General features: G+C 47.4%; 1 protein-coding gene across 1 annotated transcript; it reads left to right on the top strand.

The window, feature by feature from the left end:
- Window positions 1-112: 112 nt before the first annotated feature.
- On the top strand, window positions 113-25,231 carry casq1b (calsequestrin 1b; the record flags this gene model as incomplete). Its single annotated transcript, XM_084452302.1, has 12 exons — window positions 113-349; window positions 18,845-18,877; window positions 21,449-21,542; window positions 21,974-22,074; window positions 22,254-22,365; window positions 22,854-22,927; window positions 23,055-23,185; window positions 23,514-23,559; window positions 23,968-24,022; window positions 24,143-24,243; window positions 24,399-24,473; window positions 24,968-25,231. The coding sequence occupies 12 exons, from the start codon at window positions 113-115 to the stop codon at window positions 25,229-25,231; spliced, it is 1,323 nt and encodes a 440-aa protein (XP_084308428.1).
- Between the last annotated feature and the right edge of the window lie 673 nt (window positions 25,232-25,904).

Raw genomic sequence — 25,904 nt, 5'->3', positions numbered from 1 at the left:
AACGAAAGTTTTTCTCTTTTTTTTTTTGCGTTTTTTTTTTTTCATTTTCTTTTTTTTTTTCCATCCCGAAGTACTTCTGAAAGGGGGAGGGGCGAGTGTGACCGAGGCGACAATGAAGTGGGGCTGGTTGTTTTTGGGGGCCCTGTGCTCCCTGGGGGCCCTGACCTGGGCGGAGGTGGGCCTGGAGATCCCCGAGTACGACGGCAAAGACCGCGTCCACGACCTGACCGCCAAGAACTACAAGTCGGTGATGAAGCAGTACGACGTGATGGTGATCTACTACCACAAGCACCCGCAGGGGAACAAACACGCCATGAAGCAGTTCGAGATGGAGGAGCTCGCCCTGGAGGTGCGTGTGCTCCCCGTCCGGCATGATGGAGGGATTTGGGGGGGGGGGGTGTAGTGGAACAACGTGGATGTTGGGGGGGGGGGGGGCAAGGACAGGGCCCAGGAAGTGAGAGTGGCGTGAGAGGAAACGCCATGAAGCTGTGATGCTCGGCGTTGTAAGGAGCGGACGGTCGCTGTGAGAGTCGTTGTGAGAGTTTGAGAGCGAGTTGGAGGTTGAGGACGGTGTGGATGTCCGCTGGGTCGTCTTCGGCCTGAGCGGTCAGTTCAGCCGTTTCTCTCTGACTTGATGGGGTTGGTTTGACGTGAGTGGACACAGTTAGGGTCTTGAATTTCACAAGCAGCGTCTCTGTACCTTTCAGTAAACTATGTGAATGGCTTGAGTGAGAAAGTGTGTGTGTGTGTGTGTGTGTGTGTTATTGTAGACCATTACATCATATACTAAACCCCACCCCCTCCTTTTAGCAACAGTAGAGTACTGTACCACGGCATTTTGTCCCCAAAAAATCTTCCAGGAACCGCTCAGCGCTTTGCACTGCACCCTCCTTCTCCAGACCCTCCACCCCAGCTCTCCAGCTTCCTCCTTCCCCTTTAACCTTTCACCTTTAACCCCGGCCCCTGGCACTGCGGCGCACTCAAACACCCCGTCCTGAACCCTACTTCCCCAGCCGTCCTCCCCTCCGCCCCCCCCCAGTCCTCTTTCTCCGCACCCTCCAATCTAACCCCCTAAACCCCCTAGACCCTCCTCGTCCAGCCCTTCCCGGGACCCCCGTCCTCCCCTTAAATCTCCTCCGTCCCAAGCATTCCCCCGCCAGCGCTAGAGCCCGATCCTCCACCCCCCCCCCCCCCCCCAAACCCAAACCCACACGGTCCAGCCCTGCCCAGAACACCCAGTCTCCCCGGCGGCTCCGCGCCCCGTCCGCCCTCAGAGCAGCGCCGGGGCGGACGTGTCCTCTTACAGGCCCCTGCTGTAAGTCCCCTCTGGAAATAGCCTGCGGCAGCTCTGCGTACTTAGCAGCGGAGGCTAACGGGCCTCGTGGGAGAGACACCAGAGGAAGACGGGGTTCGTCTCTCACTGGCTCTCTCCCTGTGGTCTCTCTCGCTGCCCTGCTCTGCTCTGGGCCGGGCCGGGCCGGGCCGGGCCAGGCTTTCTGCTACCACGCCAGGCCCCAGATCACATGGTCTTTCAGCAGAGTCTCCAGATCAGATCGATTGATGGACGCAGACACTGTGGCAGCGGCTGCCATGCCGACAAGGAGTCGTTCGGTCGACCCCGACTTCCTTCCGGCGTGGCCTGTCAGCCAATCAGCACTGAGCGTCGAGCCATTTCCACTCTAGTCGGGGACACCGAAAATAGCAGGGCATCACACCTGATTGGGACGTCCAAATGATTAGATCAGTAGTGGGGGTAAAACAAGTTTAAAAGTAACTCATTTCACAACGCCGGCAAACGCACTCACCGAATACAAAAAAGGCCGACATAAATAAAGTTAAATCTCACCCCCCGAACATGTTCTGATCGATATCAAGAAGTTGGAACATTTCTTATTAGTCTCTCTGTGGGAGAGATTAGAACAGCACTGCCTTTTGGTCTAATGTGCAGTGCAAGATATATAATCTAATGTTCCCGTTCCCGGTGTGAGACCGCCTGAAGCTACTGCTTGGTCGTTGCCTGCTTGCCAATGTCGTAGTTCTATTCATAGCAGCGAAATGAATGAGATTGATTGAGCTAATCGGCCCCTAAGTGCCCCTGAGTGCCATAACACCTTAGGTTGGGAGTGCTGTGAACGACAGCAGACCTGGACACGAGGTTTCAGCTGCAATATCATTCAGAGAGACAGAGAGAGAGAGAGAGAGAGAGAGAGAGAGGGAGAGAGAGAGAGAGAGAGAGAGAGAGGGGGGGGGGAGTGAAAATGCAGACGCACCAGAAATGTCGACAGCTAAGACAGGTAGCATGACCCCCCCCCCCCTCCCTCCCTCCCTCCCTTCCCAGGAGGGGAACACAACCCCCCCGGCCAGGCCGACGCCCGCCAGTGCCTTCTCTCTCCCGGTGAGGCGCCGTGGTGATACTGGCTCGCTCGCTGAATGACAGCATCAGCACCTTCTGTCACGCCGGGGTCAAGCGTCAGCGAGCGGCGGCGGCCTCCGCTTGCCACACCTGAACTATGCACGCTATGTGACCCCGCGACCCCGTAGGAGGAGTCGGCTTCTCTCTCTCTCTCCCTGGAGAAATAAGACACTCTCTCCGGAAAAGTCAACGAGACTCTCCGAAAAAAATAAGAGACTCTCTCTGAAAAAAAATAAGAGACTCTCTCCGAAATAATAAGACTCTCTCTGAAAAAATAAGACACTCTCTCTGAAAAAATAAGATACTCTTGAGAAGGTCTGTAGCACCCGATAATGTAATAATCAACCGATAATGTAATAACGCCTGATAATGTAATAAAAGTTTGACTTAAGTCCATCGAAAATGTAATAAAACCTGATAATGTAATAACTTAACCAATAATGTAATAAAATGTCCTGACTGATAATGTAATACCATTTTTCTGATAATGTAATACCTTATTACATTATTGGTCAAGTTATTACATTATCAGGTGGGTCTTTTTTTTTCAAAACTGGTAATGTAATACTTGACTGATAATGTAATAATTTAAAAAGTGAATGAATAATACTGTTAGGGTACTTTGTGGTATACTTTGGAGTACTTTGTGGTACTTGTGGTATACTTTGGTGTGTCTCATGATACATTGCAGTATACTTTGGGGTGCTTTGAGGTACTTTGTGGTATACTTTGGGGTACTCTGTGGTATACTTTTCAGTACTTTGCAGTACTTTGTGGTATACTTTGGGGTACACAGCAATACTTTGCAGTACTCTGCAGTATACTTTGGGGTACTCTGAGGTACTCTGCGGAATACTTTGAGGTACTTTGTGGTGTGCTTTGGAGTACTTTGCGGTACTTAGTGGTATACTTTGGGGTACTTTGTAGTACTTTGCAGTACTTTGCAGTACTTTGTGGTATACTTTGGGGTACTTTGAGGTACTTTGCGGTACTCCGCGGAATACTTTGAGGTACTTTGTGGTGTGCTTTGGAGTACTTTGCGGTACTAAGTGGTATACTTTGGGGTACTTTGTAGTACTTTGCAGTACTTTATGGTATACTTGGGGTACACAGCAATACTTTGCAGTACTCTGCAGTATACATTGGGGTACTTTGAGGTACTTTGCGGTACTCTGCGGAATACTTTGAGGTATTTTGTGGTGTGCTTTGGAGTACTTTGCGGTACTTAGTGGTATACTTTGGGGTACTTTGTAGTACTTTGCAGTACTTTGCAGTAAACTCTGGGTACTTTGCAGTATACTTTGGGGTACTTTGTGGTATACATTGAGGTACTACTTTGCTGTATACTTTGGGGTACTTTGCTGTATACAGTACTTCGGGGTACTTTGGTATTTTGCAATATTTTGCAGTACTTTGCGCTTTACTTTGGAGTACTTTGCGGTACTTTGTGGTATACTTTGGAGTACTTTGAGGTACTTTGTGGTATACTTTGGAGTACTTTGAGGTACTTGGTGATTAGTAGGGCCCTTCAAAAAGGGGTTCAGTATTTTATCTTAACCTATATAGTAGGAGACAGGATTTAATTTAAGACATAGATTTAATAATATGAATTGAAAGCAAAGTGTATGAGGCAAATTATGTGAGGCTGCTGTTCATCAACTATAGTTAAGAGCTGCTATCCATTGACTATATTTCAGATTGCAATACCATACCAACTTCTTATTAGCATGAACTACCCTTTATCCTCACATGTCACCTACCTCTCCAGAGCACATGAGACAAATGGATGGAAGTGAGGTCTGAAGATGTGTTTATGGGGAAAACCAATGAGGTGCACACAATAACTGACATTCAGTGCCACATTGCCCGTTTGTTTATACAAACTTTTTATCATGTTATTCCAGTTTTTCGGATAGCCATAGATGTTTTAAAAATCATAATTGCACTAGCCTACACAGGCATTACATTAATGAGGACAGAATTAGTGAGGACAGAATTTAAGGTAGGCCTACTCTATAAATCCAGACAGTACCAGCACCTTCAGGCCAGATTTGTGGACAAGCCCATCCTGAAGCTAATCAAGGATGTCCAGACCAGACACCAGATTGATCTTGTAGATATGAATAGATGGAAAGTATGGTATGGCAAAGCCACATAAAGATATATTCTAATGGTGCCAGACATCTTCAGTAGATATTTCTGGCTTAAGCAGCTGACAGGGAAAGGTAGCAATGAAATAGCCAAACAAACAACCACATTTATATTAAACATGGTCCTCATACAGTAATCCAAAATGACCAAGGTGCTGAGGGAACTCATGCAGTAGCTTAAAGTAAAGATCAATGAAATTTCCCCTTATCATCCACAAAGTCAAAGAAAAGTAGAGAGTATGCATCGAATATTGCATAAAAATATGTTGTATTATCTAGGGAACTTAGAGGGTGAAGGAGTAAACATAGCATATTCAAGTCAAAGTTTTATCGGTAACATGCAACATTCCCTGACAATGAGCATTGATGTTTCCACTAGCTGCTAAATATGTACACTAGGCAAAGTAAAAAGGAGAAACGTACTATACACACCAAACATATAAATATGTAAACCAAGTCCAAAATATAAAATATTTATTAATGGAATGAAATAAAATGAGCTGAGATGACATATGAAATTGGACAGTTCACCTAAATAGAGAAGTATACATATGGATCTAGAGAGAGTAAATGTATGTATATTCACGTTTATTTACAGAATGTAGATTTTTATAATCTAGCAGGTATAAATATACAGTGCTGTTGTGCAGAGTATAGTACTGAGTTAAGGACAGAGATGAGCAGAGTGTACTCATTCCGGATGTGGATGGTCTGAAGGTAGAAGCTTCTTCTGAGCCTCTGTGGGTTGATCTTCTTCAGTAGGCAGTACCTGAGCAGAGAGAAGAGGCTGTTGTCCGGGTGGCTGGGATGTTTCAACATTCTCCTGACCTTGGTCCTGCAGCGCCGTGTGATGTCCTGGAGGTGTGGGAGATATGTTCTGCTGACCAAACACTCTCTACAGTGACTTGTCCTGCATGGTGTTGCTACCATAGCATGTTGGTAGTGTTGATGTTCTCAGTCAGACACCCTCTCAATCATGCATATACGGGGATGTTTGTTGTCCATGTCTAGTGATCTGTACATCAATATACTGTACTTGTAAATACACTGTCTCCACAGGGGTCCTACTGCTGTTCAGGCAATTGGCCGCTCCTGCTTCCTGCTAGTCCACTAGAATCACTTTCATCTTCCTGCTTCCTGCTGTAGTCCACTAGCATCTCCATTATCTTACTGACGTTCAGGTGGAGGTTGTTGTCCTGACAACATTTAGTTTGGCATGCCACCTCCTCCAAGTAGGCCTTCTCATTATTGTTGGAGATCAGGCCTACCGCAGCTGTGTCATCAGTGAATTGATAATTGAGCTGGAATTGTAGGTAACTATGCAGTCGTGTTTTTACAGAGGATATGAAACAGCCCAGTGTTGAGGGTGAGAGGGTGACTTTCTCCAGTGTTTAGGGTGAGAGAAGATGATGCCCACTCTCGCCCCCTGAGGTCTGCCCGTCAGGAAGTTGAGGATCCACCTGTGCAGGAAGGGTTTAATCTCCAATCTCCATCCTGCATTTGGAGATGAGTATGGGGGAGTTATGGTATTGCAATCTGAAATATAGTCGATGGATAGCAGCTCTTAACTATAGTTGATGAACAGCAGCCTCACATAATTTGCCTCATACACTTTGCTTTCAATTCATAGAATTAAATCAGTTCCTGTCTCCTACTATATAGGCTAAGATAAAATACTGAACCCCTTTTTGAAGGGCCTTACTAATCCCTAAGTATCTCAAAGTACTCCAAAGTATACCACAAAGTACTCCAAAGTATAGCGCAAAGTACTCCAAAGTATACAGCAAAGTACCACAAAGTACTCCAAAGCATACTGAAAAGTACCTCTGTATACCACAAATTACCACACATTACTGCAAAGTATGGGTAAGTACCTCAATGTATACCACAAAGTACTACAAAGTACTCCAAAGTATAACGCAAAGTACCCAAAGCTTACTGCAAAGTACTGCAGAGTACCGCAAAGTACTCCAAAGCACACCACAAAGTACCTCAAAGTATTCCGCAGAGTACCGCAAAGTACCTCTAAGTACCCCAAAGTATACTGCAGAGTACTGCAAAGTATTGCTGTGTACCCCAAAGTATAACACAAAGTACTGCAAAGTACTGCAAAGTACTACAAAGTACCCCAAAGTATACCACTAAGTACTCAAAAGCACACCACAAAGTACCCAAAAGTATTCCGCAGAGTACCTCAAAGTACCCCAAAGTATACTGCAGAGTACTGCAAAGTATTGCTGTGTACCCCAAAGTATACCACAAAGTACTGCAAAGTACTGAAAAGTATACCACAGAGTACCCCAAAGTATACCACAAAGAACCTCAAAGCACCCCAAAGTATACTGCAAAGTATCATGAGACACACCAAAGTATACCACAAGTACCACAAAGTACGCCAAAGTATACCACAAAGTACCCTAACAGTATTATTCATTCACTTTTTAAATTATTACATTATCAGTCAAGTATTACATTACCAGTTTTGAAAAAAAAAGACCCACCTGATAATGTAATAACTTGACCAATAATGTAATAAGGTATTACATTATCAGAAAAATGGTATTACATTATCAGTCAGGACATTTTATTACATTATTGGTTAAGTTATTACATTATCAGGTTTTATTACATTTTCGATTGACTTAAGTCAAACTTTTATTACATTATCAGGCGTTATTACATTATCGGTTGATTATTACATTATCGGGTGCTACAAGGTCTCCACTCTATATCTACAGAATGGATACCCTAGGACCTGCTGGAGAGAAGTGGTTTGGTATCAGTTTCTATAGAGGTCATTAAAGGGGCAGATCTAAAGATTTCATTAAAGGGGAGGATCGTGGTTTGTGATTGTGCGGAGTGAGAGAGGGATTGGCTTGGTTTGATTTTGCTCATTCTTGATCCGCAAGTTATTTGATCCAGAGAGACGTTAACAGGCCTTCGAAGCGGACGAGGAGGAGTGGCAGTGCCTGATTCGATTGATACGCCTCCTTACAGTGCCGTCAATATCTTGGAGGTTAGACGCTGTGTCTGTCAGACAACAGACAGGCTATTTTACCTCTGGCACTCCCAGTAAAACCTCTGATCTGCACTTCTGTACCTTTGACCAGACTTCCCACTGAGCAAAGACACGTCTAAAAGACATCTTTTAGATGTCTTTTTCGGACGTCCAAAGACATCCAATTAGGAGCCAGAATGAAAGTTTCTTTAGACGTTCAGATATTGAACCCGTTCTGCATGTCCACAGACGTCTTAGAGGGGTCCAAGCCAGACGTTTGAATATTGAGGGGTCCAGCAGACGTACAAATGGGGTTCTGGACCGACGGACGTTATTAAAACATGATCTGAACGTCTCCCTGACGTTGTGTGTTTGCTGGGTTGCACCCATGCCGACACATAAAACCCCACTTTGGCGACAGCGCGTTGACGACGACGACGACAGGCGCGCCTGAGGCTTCGCGGCTCTTTTCTGCCGAACGCAAGCGCCGTCGGAAGGGCATTCGAACGAGGAAGACCGGGTACTCGCGAACGAGCCCGACGGCGCGGCCGGAGACCAACAGCGGTGTTGAAGAATATACCTTTCACGTTACAGTAACTCTTGTCTCCAGTGTCGTTCCTACAGGATGTCCTGAACGTAGATCACGTTGCCATCCAGGCTATGGAATTCTTGGCCAAGGCCAGTGTAATGTAAGGAGCAGGCTACTTGGCTCGGGGCTAGCGCCCAGAACCAGACAGTGACACCCGTCTATTAAAGCATGCGGCTAAGTCATCGTGTGTGGACTCAGCATGTACTTTACTGACAAATGTCTCTCTCTCTCGCGCGCTCTCTCTCTCCCCGCTGTCTTCCTCCCTCTCTCCATCTCTCTCTCTCTCTCTCCATCTCTCTATCTTTACCTCTTCTTACCCCCCCCCCCCCTCTCAATCTGCCCCCCCTTCCTTGGAAGCATAGTCATGTATCCGTGCAGCCTGCTGCCCTGGCCAGTATCCCATTCAGCCTGGTAGGGCTGACCCTTGACCTTTGTGTTACAGTACATTCTGACACGCATAAATCACCGAGGCTCAGGTTACAGTCATCCTCTACCCCCCCCCCCCCCCCCCACACACACACACTCCCATAGGTTCATGCTACCTTACACACACAGATACGGGCCAACTAGCACAAAAGTGAGCTTTTCTTTTGTCAGCTCCATTAAATTGACACTTTCTGTGTGACAGTGTATTATGTAGGCTATATTTTAGCTGTTGTAACATGCTGATGGCAAGTTATATAACGCAATGTGTCTACTTCATAATGCATAATGTTGTAGATTGGTGTTTTATGTTTGAATAAAGGCTTTTGTGAGGAGCTGGTAGCTAGTTGTAAATGCATGAGGTTTGCATTTACATGCACTTTGAGTCGATTTGCACTAGTAGGCTATGTATGCATTCATAATTCATCAGAAGCTGTGTTAGCATTATCTGGGGTTAGCGCCGCGGCTAACTGCCTTGGAAGCCGCTAGCGCTGGAAAGGTCAGGGCGTCGTCACGGCAACCGTGTCACTCGGCAGACATCTGTGTGGCTCTTGATGTGAAATAACGACCCTAACAGGATGTGTTTAGAGAGAGAGAGAGAGAGAACAACCAAACAGATTTTTTTTTTTTTTTTTTGGCCAAATAGAACTCCAAACCTTTATTGAGTTTGGGGCTCCCTCCCTCTATCATTGATATTGAACTCCATTATTAGAATCCTATTCTACTGTAATTCTATTTTATTTTATTCTATTAACTTCAATTCCACAGTCATGCAGCCCTACTGTTCTGTGTGTCGTCTCTATCCTACTGTACTTCTATTTTATTTTATTATATTCTATTATTGGCTATTCTATTATATTCGTACTGTTCCAGCCCTGTAGCTCTGTCTGTGCTTCAATGCACCCTAGTTCTTTAATTCCTGATCACAGTCCATAAATGCCTTCCCTCTGAACGGCTGCTTGGCCCCAGGGGCTTAGCCAATCACAAGGGATCAGGAAGCCATGAGGAGTCAACTAAACCCACTGGCCCCAGACAAAGGCTCAGCTCAATCTCTCTCTCTCTCTCTCTCTCTCTCTCTCTCTCTCTCTCTCTCTCTCTCTCTCTCTGGCCGTACTCGGGAGGACAAGTGGGGAAGAAGTAGTTCTCTATCTAACCAGGAAGTAATTAAATCATAAACTTTAACCTTTAAACTGTTCTTAGCCGTGACCGTAACCTCAACCCTTGACCTGGATCCTGACCCCTGAACCCAACTCAACCTAATTTTGCACTCTGACCCTAAACCCAAATATGACTAATTCTGTCACACAGCACATAGAAAATGACATACAGTCAATGGAGGATAGTCCTGCCAGCGTCACCCAACACTGTTGTCTCCACTACCTCCACCTAGTGGCTCCCAGGCCATTAGCAGTCCTCAGTGACATTAACAATGTCATCCCCTGGGCCAGGATCTCACCAAGATCCCGTTACATTCAATTATCTAGGTGCATCTAGGGCAGGAACCAGGGGCTGCATTCCAATACTGTAGAAGAGCTTCCTTGCCTTTTCTTGCCTCTGATTCCCCATCTACTGTGGGTAGGCAAGAGCAAAAGGCTGGGTCCTAATACTGTAATATATGTTCCTTTCCTTTCTTCTCTTCGCTTTCCTATCTAGGTAGGCAAGAGCCGGGGCTGCATACTGTACCAATACTGTATAATATCTTCCTCTCCTTTATCTTCATATCCTTTCCTTTTTTATCTCACCATGAAAAGGGTCCAGGATTTCTTCTTTATAACCTCTGACCTTCACGAGGGGCTATAAGTGGGCTTATCTTTTCCATTTGACCTTCATTGTCAAGTGTACTTTTTCCATTGGGACTTCTCCATGTCTTTCTTGGACTGACAACTCTTCACACCTCCCTGAACACTATACTCGTCTATATGAGGCACTAACGTCAACTCTTCATGCCTTCCTGAACACTATACTGGTCTATATGAGGAACTAACGACTCGTTGAGTGGTCGTGTCACGATTAAATGTGACAGATTTGTTTAGAGATTGTGTGTGTGTGTGTGTATGTGTGTGTGTGTGTGTGTTTAGTGTGGTACTGGGTTGATGTGTCAGGTTGTTTTCATTTTAATGAGGGACTCTGAAGGGCACACCTGTTGTTATCACACTCACATAGCTGTCCAGGATGAAGGATATTAAATGCTTGTCATTGGTTTTTATGAAGCTGTGAAATCAAGTGCGATCAGGGATACTGTGGCCTACATACTTACAACAAGTATACTCACCAGTGTAGGCTACTGTATGTACACACACACACACACACACACACACACACACACACACACACACACACACACACACACACATGTGTATAACACTGTATCTTTGATAGCCTAGCTACTGTTCGTCAAGGGAGGGGGCGGGACAGATTAGGGCACATCCATCATGAGGATGACGGTGCATCCAGGAGGACTGTACTGTAATATGATGTTGGATAGGATATGAATACAGCAGCTTTTTGCACTCTCAGGAGAGTGTGTATTTATGTGCGTCGGCGGCGTGGTGATAGCGTCTGGTGTTACTTCATGTTATGTAAACGCAGGCCATGTCTTTCTCGCTACGGCCGACACAACTGAATCTATTTGGTCAGACGGGGATCTTAACAGACCACCTCCTGAGTTAGAAGTTGGATATCCGGGGTAAATGTGATGCCGACGTCTTGAACAACAGAAATACGTCTTCTTTTTATTACTTTTTATAACATTTGGGTTTTGGTTTGCCTTCGTTTAAGCTGTCGTTGGGGTTTTATGTTACGCAAACCTACTGATAGAAGTGTCTGTGTCCCAGCTGTCCAAACCCTCTCAGATACAGTATTTTGATGCATAAAACAACAAGGCATTATGAATTACATGTATCAACGCCTCTGTATTGCATTGCTGGGGAGCAATTAACATCGATTATTTCTGTCTTAAGCTACATCACACATTTTCTAGTTGGTGAGCCTAAGGCCCTGATTCTGCAGTGTTGGCAGGGTGTTGGAGTAGCCACGGTCAGCCTGTTGTTGTGTGGTCAGCGCAAATTGTCAGCAAGTCTCTTCGACGGGCTAAAATAGACACCAATGGAGAGCCAGAGCAGGCTCAGTCAGTGCTGGTGGGGGGGGGGGGGGATGCAGGGCTGTCTCCGTGAGGCTAAATTTACCCCCCACTCCCAAGCCTAGCCCCGACACTGACACTGAACTATTTCTTCTCCTCTATATCTCTCCAGCCGTCCGTCCGTCCGTCCATCCCTCGCGCAGCCTGGGACTGCGACCCTGACTTGGGCAAAAAAGGAGATTGCGCGTGCCGCTTTTCATCGAATCCATCTCTTTGTATAAACACAGGTCTACCACTGTGTGTGTTTGCAGTGAGTCATTGATAGTGTGTGTCCTTGAACACTCCGACTGTTGTCTGGAGTCAGGTTCACTGATATAAACTGTATTTCTATATAAAAGAGTGAGTTAGAATGCTGAGACATAACATATATATAAAGTATAAAATGTTTGACCATCTTTGAGTTTTCATTTTAAACATATATTGTTAGAGTTTGTGCTTCTGTCTAGCGGAGTGTAAAGGCTAGGATCTAGGGGTGCGTTCAGCCAGGTAGCTTTGGACTCCCAACTTAGTCACTGATGACAGCAACGTGACAAGGTAATGAGGCCATTCCATTATGTTCGCACCCGGGGGTCTGCATTTATGAACTCAGAGAGCACAGGCCTCCGCCCCTGAATGCATTTTGTGGTTCTGTGCACGACAAGAATGAGCTCTAGTTGGCCCATGCTACACCCCTCCACCAAGTTTCATGAAAAGCTGTCGGCTAGTTCTTGCGTAATCCAAGTCTAAAAAATGAATGGAGGTGATTGGCCGGCCTGGCTGTGTTTGGCCGGCTCATGGACCCGCCTCGTGATTCGGATCAACTCCAGAATTTAACGGGTTGTTTGTTGGCTCATACTACACCCCTCCACCGAGAGCAGTGATTGGCTGGCCGTGTTTGGACCTGCCTCGTGATTCGGATCCGCTCCAAAAAGTTGGCCCATGCGACGCCGATCCACCGAGTTTCGTGAAAATCGATCTGGTGGTTTTTGCGTAATCCTTCTAACAGACAAACAAACAAACAAACCAACAAACAAACACACGCCGCTGAAAACATTACCTCTCGCCTTGCGTTCTCGCCGGGGCAGAGGTAATGACACTGACGCGTTCTCTCTTTCTTCTCCTCTGCCTCTCTCTCTCTCTCTAGCTCCCACTCTCTCTGTCTGTTCCTCTCTACCTCCCTCTCTACCTCTCTCTCTACCTCTCCCTCATGTATTTATCTTTCTCTTTACCTTCCCTACCTCCCTTGTCTCTCTCCCTCCCCTCTCTCTCTCTACCTCCCTCTCTCTACCTATATCTCTCTACCCTTCTCTCTCTCTACCTCCCTCTCTCTACCTATGTCTCTATACCTCTCTCTCTCTCTCTCTACCTCCCTCTCTCTACCTATATCTCTCTACCCCTCTCTCTCTCTACCTATGTCTCTATACCTCTCTCTCTCTCTACCTCCCTCTCTCTACCTATATCTCTACCCCTCTCTCTCTCTACCTCCCTCTCTCTACCTATGTCTCTATACCTCTCTCTCTCTCTACCTCCCTCTCTCTACCTATATCTCTCTACCCCTCTCTCTCTACCTCCCTCTCTCTACCTTTGTCTCTATACCTCTCTCTCTCTCTACCTCTCCCTCATGTATTCATCTCTCTCTACCTTCCTACCTCCCTTGTCTCTCTCTCTCCGCCCCCCCTCTCTCTCTCTCTCTCCTCCTGTTTGTGTTCAGTCCATTTCTTATTCATGGAAGGAAATGTCAAGAGGAGGCAGGGGAACAAGGCGCTTCATTAAAGTTTCAAATCAGGGAATTCAGGAAGCAGAGATCCACCTGTCTTGTTCCTTGTCTCTCCGTAGAGAGACCTAAAGGAGACGTAGTGAGACCTAAATGAGACGTAGAAAGACCTAAATGAGATGTATAGAGCCTTAAAGGAGACGTGGAGAGACTTAAATGAGACGTAGAGAGACCTAAATGAGACGTAGTGAGACCTAAATGAGACATAAAGAGACTTAAATGAGACGTAAATAGACTTAAATGAGACGTGGAGAGACCTAAATGAGACGTAGAGAGACCTAAAGGGGACTTAGCGAGACCTAAATGAGACGTGGATAGACCTAAAGGAGACGTAGTGAGACCTAAAGGAGACGTAGTGAGACCTAAAGGAGACGTAGAGAGACCTAAAGGAGACGTAGTGAAGCAGCGTTCGGCGACGTAAGCATTCAGATCTACTCGAAAGTGTTGCGGAGCGCAAATCAAATCATCATTATGTACATTCAGGTTTCAAACAGTAGATAATTGGCCACTTGAGTGTCCTGCGGTAGTTTGTTTTGGCGCTTAAAGGTGGCGTAGGTACTGTAGTTTGATGTCAACAAGGCCTCCGATTGGTCATCTTTTTCAAAAGAACCCGCCCCTCCCTCCTGTCAATCATGATGTAGTCCCTCCATCCAAACATGACTGGTAGGTGTGGCGAGATAGAGACCCTGATTGGTCAATACATTCGGGCGCGGTGCATTCTTTGAATCCAACAGACAGACAGACAGGCAGGCAGGCAGACAGGCAGGCAGACAGGCAGGCAGGCAGACAGGCAGACAGACAGACAGACAGACAGACAAAGAGACACACAGACAGACAGACAGACAGGCTGGCAGACAGACAGACAGACAGACAGACAGACAGACAGACAGGCAGACAGACAGACAGGCAGACAGACAGACAGACAGACAGGCAGAGGTTTGTGGCGCTATAGCTGGATGACTCCCTCCTTTCTATAAAGACAAGGTGCGAAGACCTTGGTTAGTTTGGTTTTGAAGTGCGACATTCACAATGGAGCTCATTTTGGCAATATGAGTCATTTGTACAGATGGTGGTGGACACCTGTTCCCTCGTCACCTGCCACCCAGGCCACCTGCCATCCCGAAATCACATTGTGCCTCTGGACTTTGTTCAGGCAAAGTGTCTAAAACGACATGAAAAGCGTTTTATTTATGAGTCACAGTTACTTAATCCCCTGATTCCCCCCACACACCAAGACTGACTGACTCAATGGAGAGCAGAATAATAAGGAAAAGAAAAGGAAGGTGGAGTATGTGTGTGTGTGTGTGTGTGTGTGTGTGTGTGTGATATGCCTAGATATACACCCCTAGTTTTGAGTGTGTGTGTGCGTTTGTGTGTGTACTGTATGTGTGTGAGTGTGTGTGTGTGTGCATGTGTTACTGTATGCCTAGATATACATATCTCTAGTTTTGAGTGTGTGTGTGTGTGTGTTTGTGTCTGTATGTGTGTGTGTGTGTGTGTTTGTGTACTATATGTGTGTGTGTGTATGTGTGTGTGTGTGTGTGTGTGTGTGTGTACTGCATGCCCTGGTATCTCCCTCCAGGGTAACGGAGTGTGTGTGTGTGTGTGTGTGTGTGTGTGTGTGTGATTCTCGCCCCTGGGCAGCTGAGTCTTTAACGAGCCCCCTGCTGGGCGTCTCGTCGCGCAGGATGTCCTGACACGGCCCGGCGGCCATTACCGGTTCACACCCTCGCCAGGACACGGGGGGGAGGAGAGGGAGGAAGAGAACCACGAGGGGAGGAGGGAGAGTAAGAGAGAGAGAGATGGAGGGAAGAGAAGAAAGAGGAGAGCTTGAACGGTAGGAGGGAAGGAGAGACCCGGGATTGAAAGAAGGAAGGAAAGGGCTGGGGGGGGGAGAGGAGAGGAGGGAGAGAGGAGGGAAGGAGGGAGAGAGGAGAGAAGGAGGGAGAGAGGAGGGAAGGAGGGAGAGAGGAGGGAAGGAGAGAGAGAGGAGGGAAGGAGGGAGAGAGGAGGGAAGGAGGGAGAGAGGGGGGAAGGAGAGAGAGAGGAGAGAAGGAGGGAGAGATGAGGGAAGGAGGGAGAGAGGAGGGAAGGAGGGAGAGAGGGGGGAAGGAGAGAGAGGAGGGAAGGAGGGAGAGAGGAGGGAGAGAGGAGAGAAAGAGGGAGAGAGGAAGGAAGGAGGGAGAGAGGAGGGAGAGAGGAGGGAAGGAGGGAGAGAGGAGGGAAGGAGGGAGAGAGGAGAGAAAGAGGGAGAGAGGAAGAAAGGAGGGAGAGAGGAGGGAAGGAGGGAGAGAGGAGGGAAGGAGGGAGAGAGGAGGGAAGGAGGGAAGGAGGGAGAGAGGAGGGAAGGAGGGAGAGAGGAGGAAAGGAGAGAGAGAGGAGAGAAAGAGGGAGAGAGGAGGGAAAGAGGGAGAGAGGAGGGAAGGAAAGAGAGAGGAGGGAAGGAGGGAGAGAGGAGGGAAGGAGAGAGAGAGGAGGGAAGGAGAGAGAGAGGAGGGAAGGAGGGAGAGATGAGGGAAGGGGGGAGAGAGGAGGGAAGGAGGGAGGTGTGAGATGTGAGGGAGTGGAAAGCCGGAAGGGATATGACGTCATCGACGGAGGGAGGAGAGATACCAGCGAGGAAAGGGTAGAGCTGGAGGAGGGAGAGTTGAAAGGGGCTCTCTTTAAGAATGACAGCCATGTTTGAGAGCGACGGCCATGAATCATTCAGACGACATTTCAGTCTACTTTCCGAGTTGAAATTGAATGAAATGGACATGACACATCCCCACTGGACGCCTTCGACACAAGACAATGCTGTCACAAGTTTGTTTATTCTTTCAGTTTGACGTCCGCTGCCGTTTGGATTTAGGAACAGAGGGTCACAAACACACACACACAGACACACACACACACACACACAAATGAGCACGCACACATGCACACGCTGCTGACGAATTTGATTTGGGACTACATTCTGTTAACACTGTTGTATGGAACCAACAACAACAACAACAACAACAATAGCAACAACAACGTCAACAACAACAACAACAACAACAACAATGCCTCCCAGTACAGCTAAAAACACAACACCACGGAGGGCCCGTCCCCAAATCCACCCCAGCCTCCACTCTGAGCCTGTAGAGTGACTCACTTCAGACGTGACACACACACACACACACACACACACACACTGTGACTCATCCCGCTGAAGACCGATGACGTGCCGTAGGGAACGAGGGGGAAATGATGGAGTCTAGAGGGTAGAGAGACGCGTCATAGTCGCCGTGGCACTAGAGGTAATTGCTTTCCGTGACTGTGAACGGTTGCCCCATCGGAGGGAGGGATGGAGAGACAGGAAGAGGAATGGAGAGAGGGATAGAGAGACGTCGGAGAGCGTGGAGGGATGGAGAGAGGGAGGGAGGGAGGGAGGGAGGGAGGGAGGGAGGGAGGGAGGGAGGGAGGGAGGGAGGGAGGGAGGGAGAAAGGGATGAATAGTGCAGATGAAGGTCACCCCCATTTTAGCTCGGTCCTTTGTTCTAAAATCCAGTCCCGGCCCCAATCCCCCTAATCATGTTCTAAATCCTGTGTTTTGAGGGAGAGCGCGTCGCCTGCAGAGCTGTGAGGCGGAATCCATTCAACGCGGAATCTCGTGAACAAAGGGAAAAAAGAAGGTTCACCTCGTTCATAGTTTGACTTCATTTAGCTGTGTGCTGATCTCTCAAGTTGATTTCTCTCTTTCCCTCTCTCTCTCTCGCTCTCTCTGGCCCCCGCGTAGTCTGACTAGTCGCGTGTTTTGTGGCCCTTCGCCTTGTGACCCCGTCCGTGGCCCCTGTGCCCTTCTGTCAGCCTAGCAGACTCTGGCCAATGCTGGTGGTGGGGGCACAGAGCCAAGACCTCACACTTTCTCTTGGCTCTCACTCCAATGTGGTCAGGTTGGGGGGGGGGTTGTGGGTAAACGTGAGAGTGAGAGTGAGGGTGCGAAAAATGAGAGGGGAGAAGGAAAGCACTGCGACGAAAGTACTACTAAGTACTACAACGAACCACCCTCAGCACCCTCACCCTCAGAGCCTTCAGCACCCTCTAAGCACCTGTTGTATTTGGAATTGCTGTTCTTGCACTTTGCCTTCAGCACTACTGTAGATTATGCTCTTAGTCACTTGTTATAGAAAGAAGATGCACTTGTGAGTTCTGGCAAGTAGTAGTACATTGGCTTTTCCTAAGTTAAATGCAATTATTGTTAGTCGCTTTGGACAAAAGCGTCTGCTAAATGACTGTAATGTAATGAAAATAAGGGGTCGAGATAGAGAGACTGAGAGAGACACTGAAAAAAGAGAACGAGGGGGAGAGAGAGAGAGAGAGAGATTCTGAGAACATGATGGATGGCGTGACAGACACACTTAAAGTATGTGTGAGCTCCTGGATAAGGTCCGTCCCCCCCCCCCCCCCCCTCCGTGTAAGGCCCGTCCCCCCCCTGTAAGGTGCCCCCCCCCCCCCCTGTGTAAGGTGCCCCCCCCCCCCCCCCCCCCCTGTGTAAGGTGCACCCCCACCCCCTCCACCCCGGTCCAGCCATGGTGCTGCCTGGCCCAGTCATGTCTCCTCACAAGACCTTATATAGCCTGCTTCTCACCCCTCCCTCCCTCTCTCCCTCCCCACCTCCAGCTACTTACAGCCTTATAAATACCCCCGGGTGACTTGATATGGCACCGCCTGGAGGTATCAGATGGGGTTCTGCGAGGGGGGGGGAGAGAAAGGGGGGGGGGTGTAATTCTCAATTCAACAGGCCACCATGTTTGTAGTTTATACTGCAGTATTCTTCTGAAGTTTTTTTTGTGCTGATTTTGTAAAGATGGCATGACATGAGTCAATGTGTTCTAATATCCATACTAACTACTATGTACAGTATGTAGAATAAAACCTATAATAATATCTGTATGCGGGTTTTCACACATAGTACTACACAGAAAAGGGTATTTTACGTCCACCGCAAGCACACCATTATAAGTATGGATATCAGGTCCCTTCATCATACTTTCTTTCCTGTCCTGTCAGTTGAACGACACGGCCTGCCCAGATAGCAAGCGGATCTGGGCCATATACAGGCCAGATCTGGCCCTTGTGGCTTAGTTCCGGCCCATATATGGCCCAGAATCATTACACATCCGCATGCTATCTGGGTGGCCTGTGTCCCAGTCCTTGTCCCACAGCTACTGTACCTGACAAAGTGAATGACTATGTTCTCCTACAGAGTCTCTGGAGGCAAGCGATCGGCCGTGTCGTTTTTGACCTGTGAGTTGAACCCACAGCCAGCCTGTACAGAATCGTAATCTTTGTCCCACAGAGACCATGAATGACTATTGTCGGCCGCGCGCCCTAAAGCATGACTTCTCCCTGCAGTTGCTCACAAGCCCAGCTGCAGTGACCTACCAGGTAGGCTACGTCCGCCAGGTACTCCAAACCGCTGTTTTGCCACGCCCCCCTGCTCCACACGCTGGCGCCAAACTGAGGCTCGGGCTGAGGCTGTAGTTCTGAATGTGTCTGGCAAAAAACACAGCTATCTTCTCTTTCACAAGGAAAGATAAATGACCCAAAAAATGAAGTATTTGTATGAGGCTTTCATCTAACCTACTAATTTATTATTCATCATTCATCGATCCACCCATCCATCCATCCATTCATCAATCTATTTGTCCATCTATCCATCCATCAATCTATCCATCCATCCATCCATCCATCCATCCATCCATCCATCCATCCATCCATCCATCCATCCATCCATCCATTCATCAATCTATTTGTCCATCCATCCATCCATCCATCCATCTATCTATCTATCTATCTATCTATCTATCTATCTATCTATCTATCTATCTATCTATCTATCTATCTATCTATCTATCTATCTATCTATCTATCTATCTATCTATCTATCTATCTATCTATCCATCCATCCATCCATCCATCCATCCATCCATCCATCCATCCATCCATCCATCCATCCATCCATCCATCCATCCATCCATCCATCCATCCATCCATCCATCCATCCATCCATCCATCCATCCATCCATCCATCCATCCATCCATCCATCCATCCATCCATCCATCCATCCATCCATCCATCCGTCAAAGTATCTTCAAGCGAAGAGAGTCTTTGCATTGCCTGAGGAGTGTTGGAACTTGGCTTCATGCAGTACTGCAAACGCGCGGGCTGCCCAGATAGCAAGCGGATCTGGGCCATATACAGGCCAGATCTGGCCCTTGTGGCTTAGTTCCGGCCCATATATGGCCCAGAATCATTACACATCCGCTTGCTATCTGGGCGTGCTTGGGTCAGGTCACAGTGTATGGATGGGACCAGATCGCTGTCCTTGGGTCAGGTCACAGTGTATGGATGGGACCAGATCGCTGTTCTTGGGTCAGGTCACAGTGTATGGATGGGACCAGATCGCTGTTCTTGGGTCAGGTCACAGTGTATGGATGGGACCAGATCCCAGAGCTGCTGTGAGTGGGAAGCTGGTGCTGCTGAGCTAGAGATATGGTGAAAGGCGCTGTCAGCACTAATCAAACACACTATGGTGATCCTGTCTGAGCGTTTCTTCTCATGTACTTTATACCTGAAACATGTATGTATGTATGTATGTATGTATGTATGTATGTATGTATGTATGTATGTATGTATGTATGTATGTATGTATGTATGTAATTTTACCTGCGCTGAACTTGTTCTCAGGCTCACGTTGGCTTCACCAACTTGTATACTGTAAGCTAACTTTTAGGTACTATTTATGCACTTTTTGTACTGTATGCACTTTTTGAAATGCATTTTGCACTTTGTATTGCTTGTATGGAGGCTACGCATTTGTATTCCACCTGCCCAGGGACTCCAGATGGAAATTAGCCAGAGGCTAAATCTGCTTACAAGCATCTCCTCCCCCTCGCGGGATTATTGCCTTTTGTATACTGTCCCTGCCAAATAAACTAAATAACGTTAAAAAAAAAAAAATAATAATAAAAAGTTGCTCCCGCTGCTGTCAACTGTCAAACGGTAGGCTACCGTAGATGCAGTGACTGACGGTGTACCTGCGTAGACGCTAGCTGGGCTGGGTTTGATACAGTCTGGACGCAGGGCAATTCTGGATATGTGCCAATGCGCCTGCGTGTATGTCGCTTAAGTGAGTTTACTTTCACTAAGCGTAGGCTAAGCCGCTTCTCCTTTCCGCTGCACCTGTTGCAGTCTCCTTCCTTCGCCACAGTCGCCCCCCCCCTCCGTCCCTATACCGCTCTCCCATTGGCCGGGGCGGCTATCCATCAACGGCTCCGGTTTCACACAGAATTAGAAAGTGCAAGGCAGCGGTCCAAGGCGCTTGCTTTTATGGCCTTGGAAATAGAGGGGGGGATGCCATAGTGTATGCTTACACACAGAGTATGTGGGAAATATGTTTTTCATGCCGTGCACAGAGCTCATGTGTGTGTCCGTGATTGAAGTGCTGAACGGTTCATTCTTAAATGAAGGGCGCATTTATAAACACAGACACATGGATGAGCTCAGCTAATATAACCTGCTTGTCTTGAGCCGAGAGAGGGGCCGTGATACACATACTGTACACACATGGAAATATAATACAAGGTTTGATACTTTAATATGTACTCTTTTAAATATCCTCTCCCCCTCTCTCTCTCTCTCTCTCTCTCGCTTCTCCACCCGATCTGTGCCTCTCTCTCTCTCCCTCCCACCTCTGCCATGTCATTTCTCCCGTCTCTCGTTCTCTCCCCTCTGCTCTCTACTCTCTCTCCTCTCCTCTCTCCTCTCCCCCTCTCCTCTTATCTTTCTCCCTCTTCTCTGTCCTCTCTCTCTCTCCCTCCTCTCCTCTCTCCTCTCTTCTTTCTCCCCCGTCCTCTCTCTCTCCCTCCTCTCCTCTCTCCTCTCCTCTCTTCTTTCTCCCCCGTCCTCTCTCTATCTCCCTCCTCTCCTCTCTCCTCTGTCCCCTCTCACCCCAGCTCGCAGCTCAGGTGCTGGATGATCTGGACGATGAGGACATCGGATTCGGTCTGGTCGACGAGAAGAAGGACACGGCTATTGCCAAGAAGCTGGGTAAGGCCGAGCCTCAAGCTTAGACCAACAGCCTTCAGGACCAAAGGCCTTCGTCAGAACTGTATTTTACAGGAAAGAGAGCATGTTGTGTTCACAACCTGCTAAATGAGAATTCACATGAAATCCTGCCCCCTTGTGCTCATGAGGAGTATTGCTCAGATAGGAAATAGTATTGAACAGACAGGAAATGGTATTGAACAGACAGGAAATGGTATTGAACAGACAGGAAATGGTATTGAACATACAGGAAATGGTGTTGAAAAGACAGGAAATGGTATTGAACAGATAGGAAATGGTTTTGAACAGATAGGAAATGGTATTGAACATTGGGGAGAGTTTGGGAGATAGGAAGGAAAATCAAAGACCTTAACTGGAGTCTGTTTCCATAGAGCCATAGGCCCCTAACACCCCCCACCCCCCTCCCCAAACAGGTCTGGACGAGGTGGAGAGCATCTACATCTTTTCCGATAACGAGATCATCGAGTACGACGGAGAGCTGGCCGCAGACACCCTCGTGGAGTTCCTCTACGATGTGCGTACACGACACATCCTGCCGCCGATTTTACCCGGCAACACAAGATATATGTTGAAGTGAGGACATTCTGGCTGACAATCGTTTCCCCTGTCCTTTCTTCCCCCTCTGCGTCTCTCTTCGTCTCTCCTCTTTCTCTACTCCCCCCACACCCTCTCTCTCTCTCTCTCTCTCTGCAGGTGATTGAGGACCCTGTGGAGATCATCGACAACGACCGCGAGCTGAAGGGTTTCTTCAACATCGACGAGGACATCAAGCTGGTGGGCTACTTCAAGAGCGAGAAATCCCAACGTGAGTTTTCAAAGTTCTACCAGCCCTCAATGCTTTCGGAAAGAAATCAAAGTTACAATTGGATTTACATAGATATAGTATATAAGTTACTAGGGGTGTAACAATATATCGTGCCACAATATATCGCGATACAGAAACATCACAATACGTAACGTCAAGGTGAAAACAATATCGTGATATGTTTATTCTATATCAGTGAACGCTGGTAACAAACACGTCTTTTGTCTCTAGGCCTATCCATGATATTACAACAGTTAAGCTCTAAATTCACAAAGTGAATTGGAGTAGAAATGTGGAGTACTGCACTATTGGTGTGAACAGCAGCTGCCCTTAGTGTATCGTATCGTATTGTTATCGTCAACCCAATATCGTGTATCGTATCGTATCGTGAGATTAGCGTATCGTTACACCCCTATAAGTTACATTGACTGTATCAAGACATTGTCTTCTATTGGCACCGCGCAGAAATTCTTCTTTCCGCTCTCCAGATTTCATTGAGTTTGACGATGCCGCAGAAGAGTTCCACCCCTTCATTAAGTTCTTCGCCACCTTTGACCCCAAGGTATCCTAACCCTTTATTCTTCATGGTTATTCGCTGTAATGTCCTCCTGTACATCTGTGAAGTCGGTCTCCGGCATTTTCCGTGGAACCCTCTGGAAATCTCCTGCCCTGTACTGCTCCCGTTACAGATTGCCAAGAAGCTGAAGCTGAAGATGAACGAGGTGGACTTCTACGAGCCTTTCATGGAGGAGCCCGTCACCATCCCAGGAAAGCCCTACGTCGAGTCCGAGCTGGTAGACTACATTGAGGAGCATGACAGGTGAGCAAGCCAGCAGCCAGGAGACCGAACTGGATCGAGGTGGAGAGATGGGAACACAAGCAAGACCACGTCCAAGACAATCTAAGAAGCATCTCTTATGTCCGCAACTCAATCACATTCTTCAACGACGCCGTTCTGCAGAGCAGATACTTTTATCAACTCTACATTCAGTCTACTGCAGATCCAGGAAGCCTGTAGTAGTTGCTACCCATCAACTGTGCAGCTCAACCATTATACTGTATGTAGAGCTGTACGGTAACAGTGGGGTAAAAAAAGCAGACAAGGGCTTAGTGCTAAATGTTGTGTCGTCTTGTCGTTCTCTTCCCAGGCCCACCCTGAGGAAGCTGGAGCCCCACAGCATGTATGAGACCTGGGTAAGACCTCTCAATCTCAGTGGTGACAGTGCTTCCAAGCCGGGCTAAGGCGAACCATCCAAGTCGAGATGCTAGTTTTAGAATGTCAGGAAATGTCTTGAGTCTCTTCATAAAAATTTGACATGTTGAATCTTGAAAACTGTGAGACATTCTAAATTGACAATTACGAAACAATCAAATTAATTAACTAATACTGCTTAGAACCGTTTGGCTGTCTTATCTGATCCTGGCTTCGGATGTTCTACAGATGTTCTAGAACAGTTAACCACATATCCCACACAGTACCACAGTCATCATTGAAACATATGTAATTGACTCAAGTGAATCTTACTGCAACATCAAAAGGGACAACTGTAAGCCTGTGTGTCATCCCGTGTGTCATCCCTCCATCTTCTTTCCTTCTGTCAGGAGGATGACATCGACGGAGAGCACATTGTGGCCTTCGCTGAGGAGGATGACCCAGGTAACGGGCGCCGTCACTCTCCACTCCGGCGGTCTCTTAGTCACCGTTTCTCGCGGTGTAGATGATGACATCGTCTAACTCTCTGCTACAAAACCTTTATACTGACCTTTGACCTTCCAGACGGTTATGAGTTCCTGGAGATCCTGAAGGAGGTGGCCCGCGAGAACACCGACAACCCCGACCTCAGCATCATCTGGATCGACCCCGACGATTTCCCCCTGGTGAGAGAACGGACACCGCACACAGACACTAGAAGAAACCACCTCAGAACTTTTAAATTGAGATGTCAGAACGACCGAGAACACAACCACCAAAGGTTTTCTTTTAACACTTTTATTAATCTCTGTTTTCTCTTCCTCTCTCTGTCTTCCTTCAGCTTGTGCCCTACTGGGAGAAGACCTTCGGCATTGACCTGTCTTCTCCTCAGATCGGAGTGGTGGATGTAGAGGACGTAAGTGTGACGACAGTTTCAGAAGCAGACCGGTTCGCTGCTGTTCATTTTTAACTTGGTTCAGTTCGTGACAGTTTCAGAAGCACACCAGTCCGCTGCTGTTCATTTTTTAACTTGGCTCAGTTCGTGAGTTTCAGAAGCAGACCAGTTCGCTACTGTTCATTTTTAACTTGGTTTAGTCCATGCCTGGTTCGACCTTCTGGTCTCCATGCCTAACCCTAACCCTGACCTTGTTCGGCCTTCATCCCAGCCTCAAATTATCTATCAGCTCTGACAGGGATGGTCCATTAGTTTCAAAGAGCCTTAGGTCTCCATCTCATCGTCCCAGTCTAAACCCAGCTAGTTGGACTCAGGTGTCCATCTCATCGTCCCAGTCTAAACCCAGCTAGTTGGACTCAGGTCTCCATGTCATCCCAGTCCCAGTGTAGACCCAGCTACGTGGACTTGGGTCTCCATTTCATCTCAGTCTGAGACCCTCTGTTTGAATCTGGCAGGCCGACAGTGTGTGGATGGAGATGGACGACGACGAGGACATGCCCACCGCGGACGAGCTGGAGACGTGGGTCGAGGACGTGCTCTCTGGGAAGATCGATCCCGACAATGACGATGACGACGAGGACGACGATGATGACGACGATGATGACGATGATGACGAGGATGACGAGGATGACGATGACGATGACGATGAGGATGATGACGACGAGGATGATGATGATGATGAGGATGATGATGATGACGACGATGATGACGATGAATAAATGTTCACTGCCGTCTTTAGTATACTCTGCTTTAGCCAACGGTGGCCAAAAAGCTGCAGTATAGCACCAATATATTCTGTTTCCTAACTCGTTCTAAACACATGTTGTGTCACTTTCTATTTGCTTCCTGTGTTACTTCCTGTATCAAGCCCCAGACAGATTGTCTGGCGGTACAGCCCAACTGAAAACACCTATACAGTACCAATTTCTCAGGGCAGGAGAAACCCAGAGAGGCAGTAAGGGAATGTTTGTTTGTCCCAACAAAAATGAGACTAGATAAGAATGGAGTTGCGGTTCAATGTGTACATGTTTCATGTTCTTTGTGTTCGGCGTTTTGTGTCTATCCTCTTGTGTTGACTGTGGGTGTAAGAGGCGGAGCCAGTGCGGAGGAGGAAGACTGACCGATGTGTTCTTTTTACCTCACGCTGTTTCCCCTCAACGTCACACATCAGGGATCACCCCTCTCACCCATGCTCGTCCTATTCCCTGTTAACTCTGCACCAACTACACGTTTTCTACTGGTTAAACAATTAAAAGAAGAAATTAACACCCTTATTGTACTATTTTTTAAAGAGAAGGAAACTTAACCTCACTGGAAAGTCTTAAGAATACCAATAGTTTTGGGGGAATGATTAAGATCTTGGAATTCGCAAAAAGACTAAATGGAAATTGA

Source organism: Borostomias antarcticus (assembly GCF_949987555.1).
Source record: "Borostomias antarcticus genome assembly, chromosome: 17".
NCBI lineage: Eukaryota > Metazoa > Chordata > Actinopteri > Stomiiformes > Stomiidae > Borostomias > Borostomias antarcticus.
The sequence above is the reverse complement of the archived record's forward strand: the minus strand, read 5'-3'. Positions and strand labels throughout refer to the sequence as shown.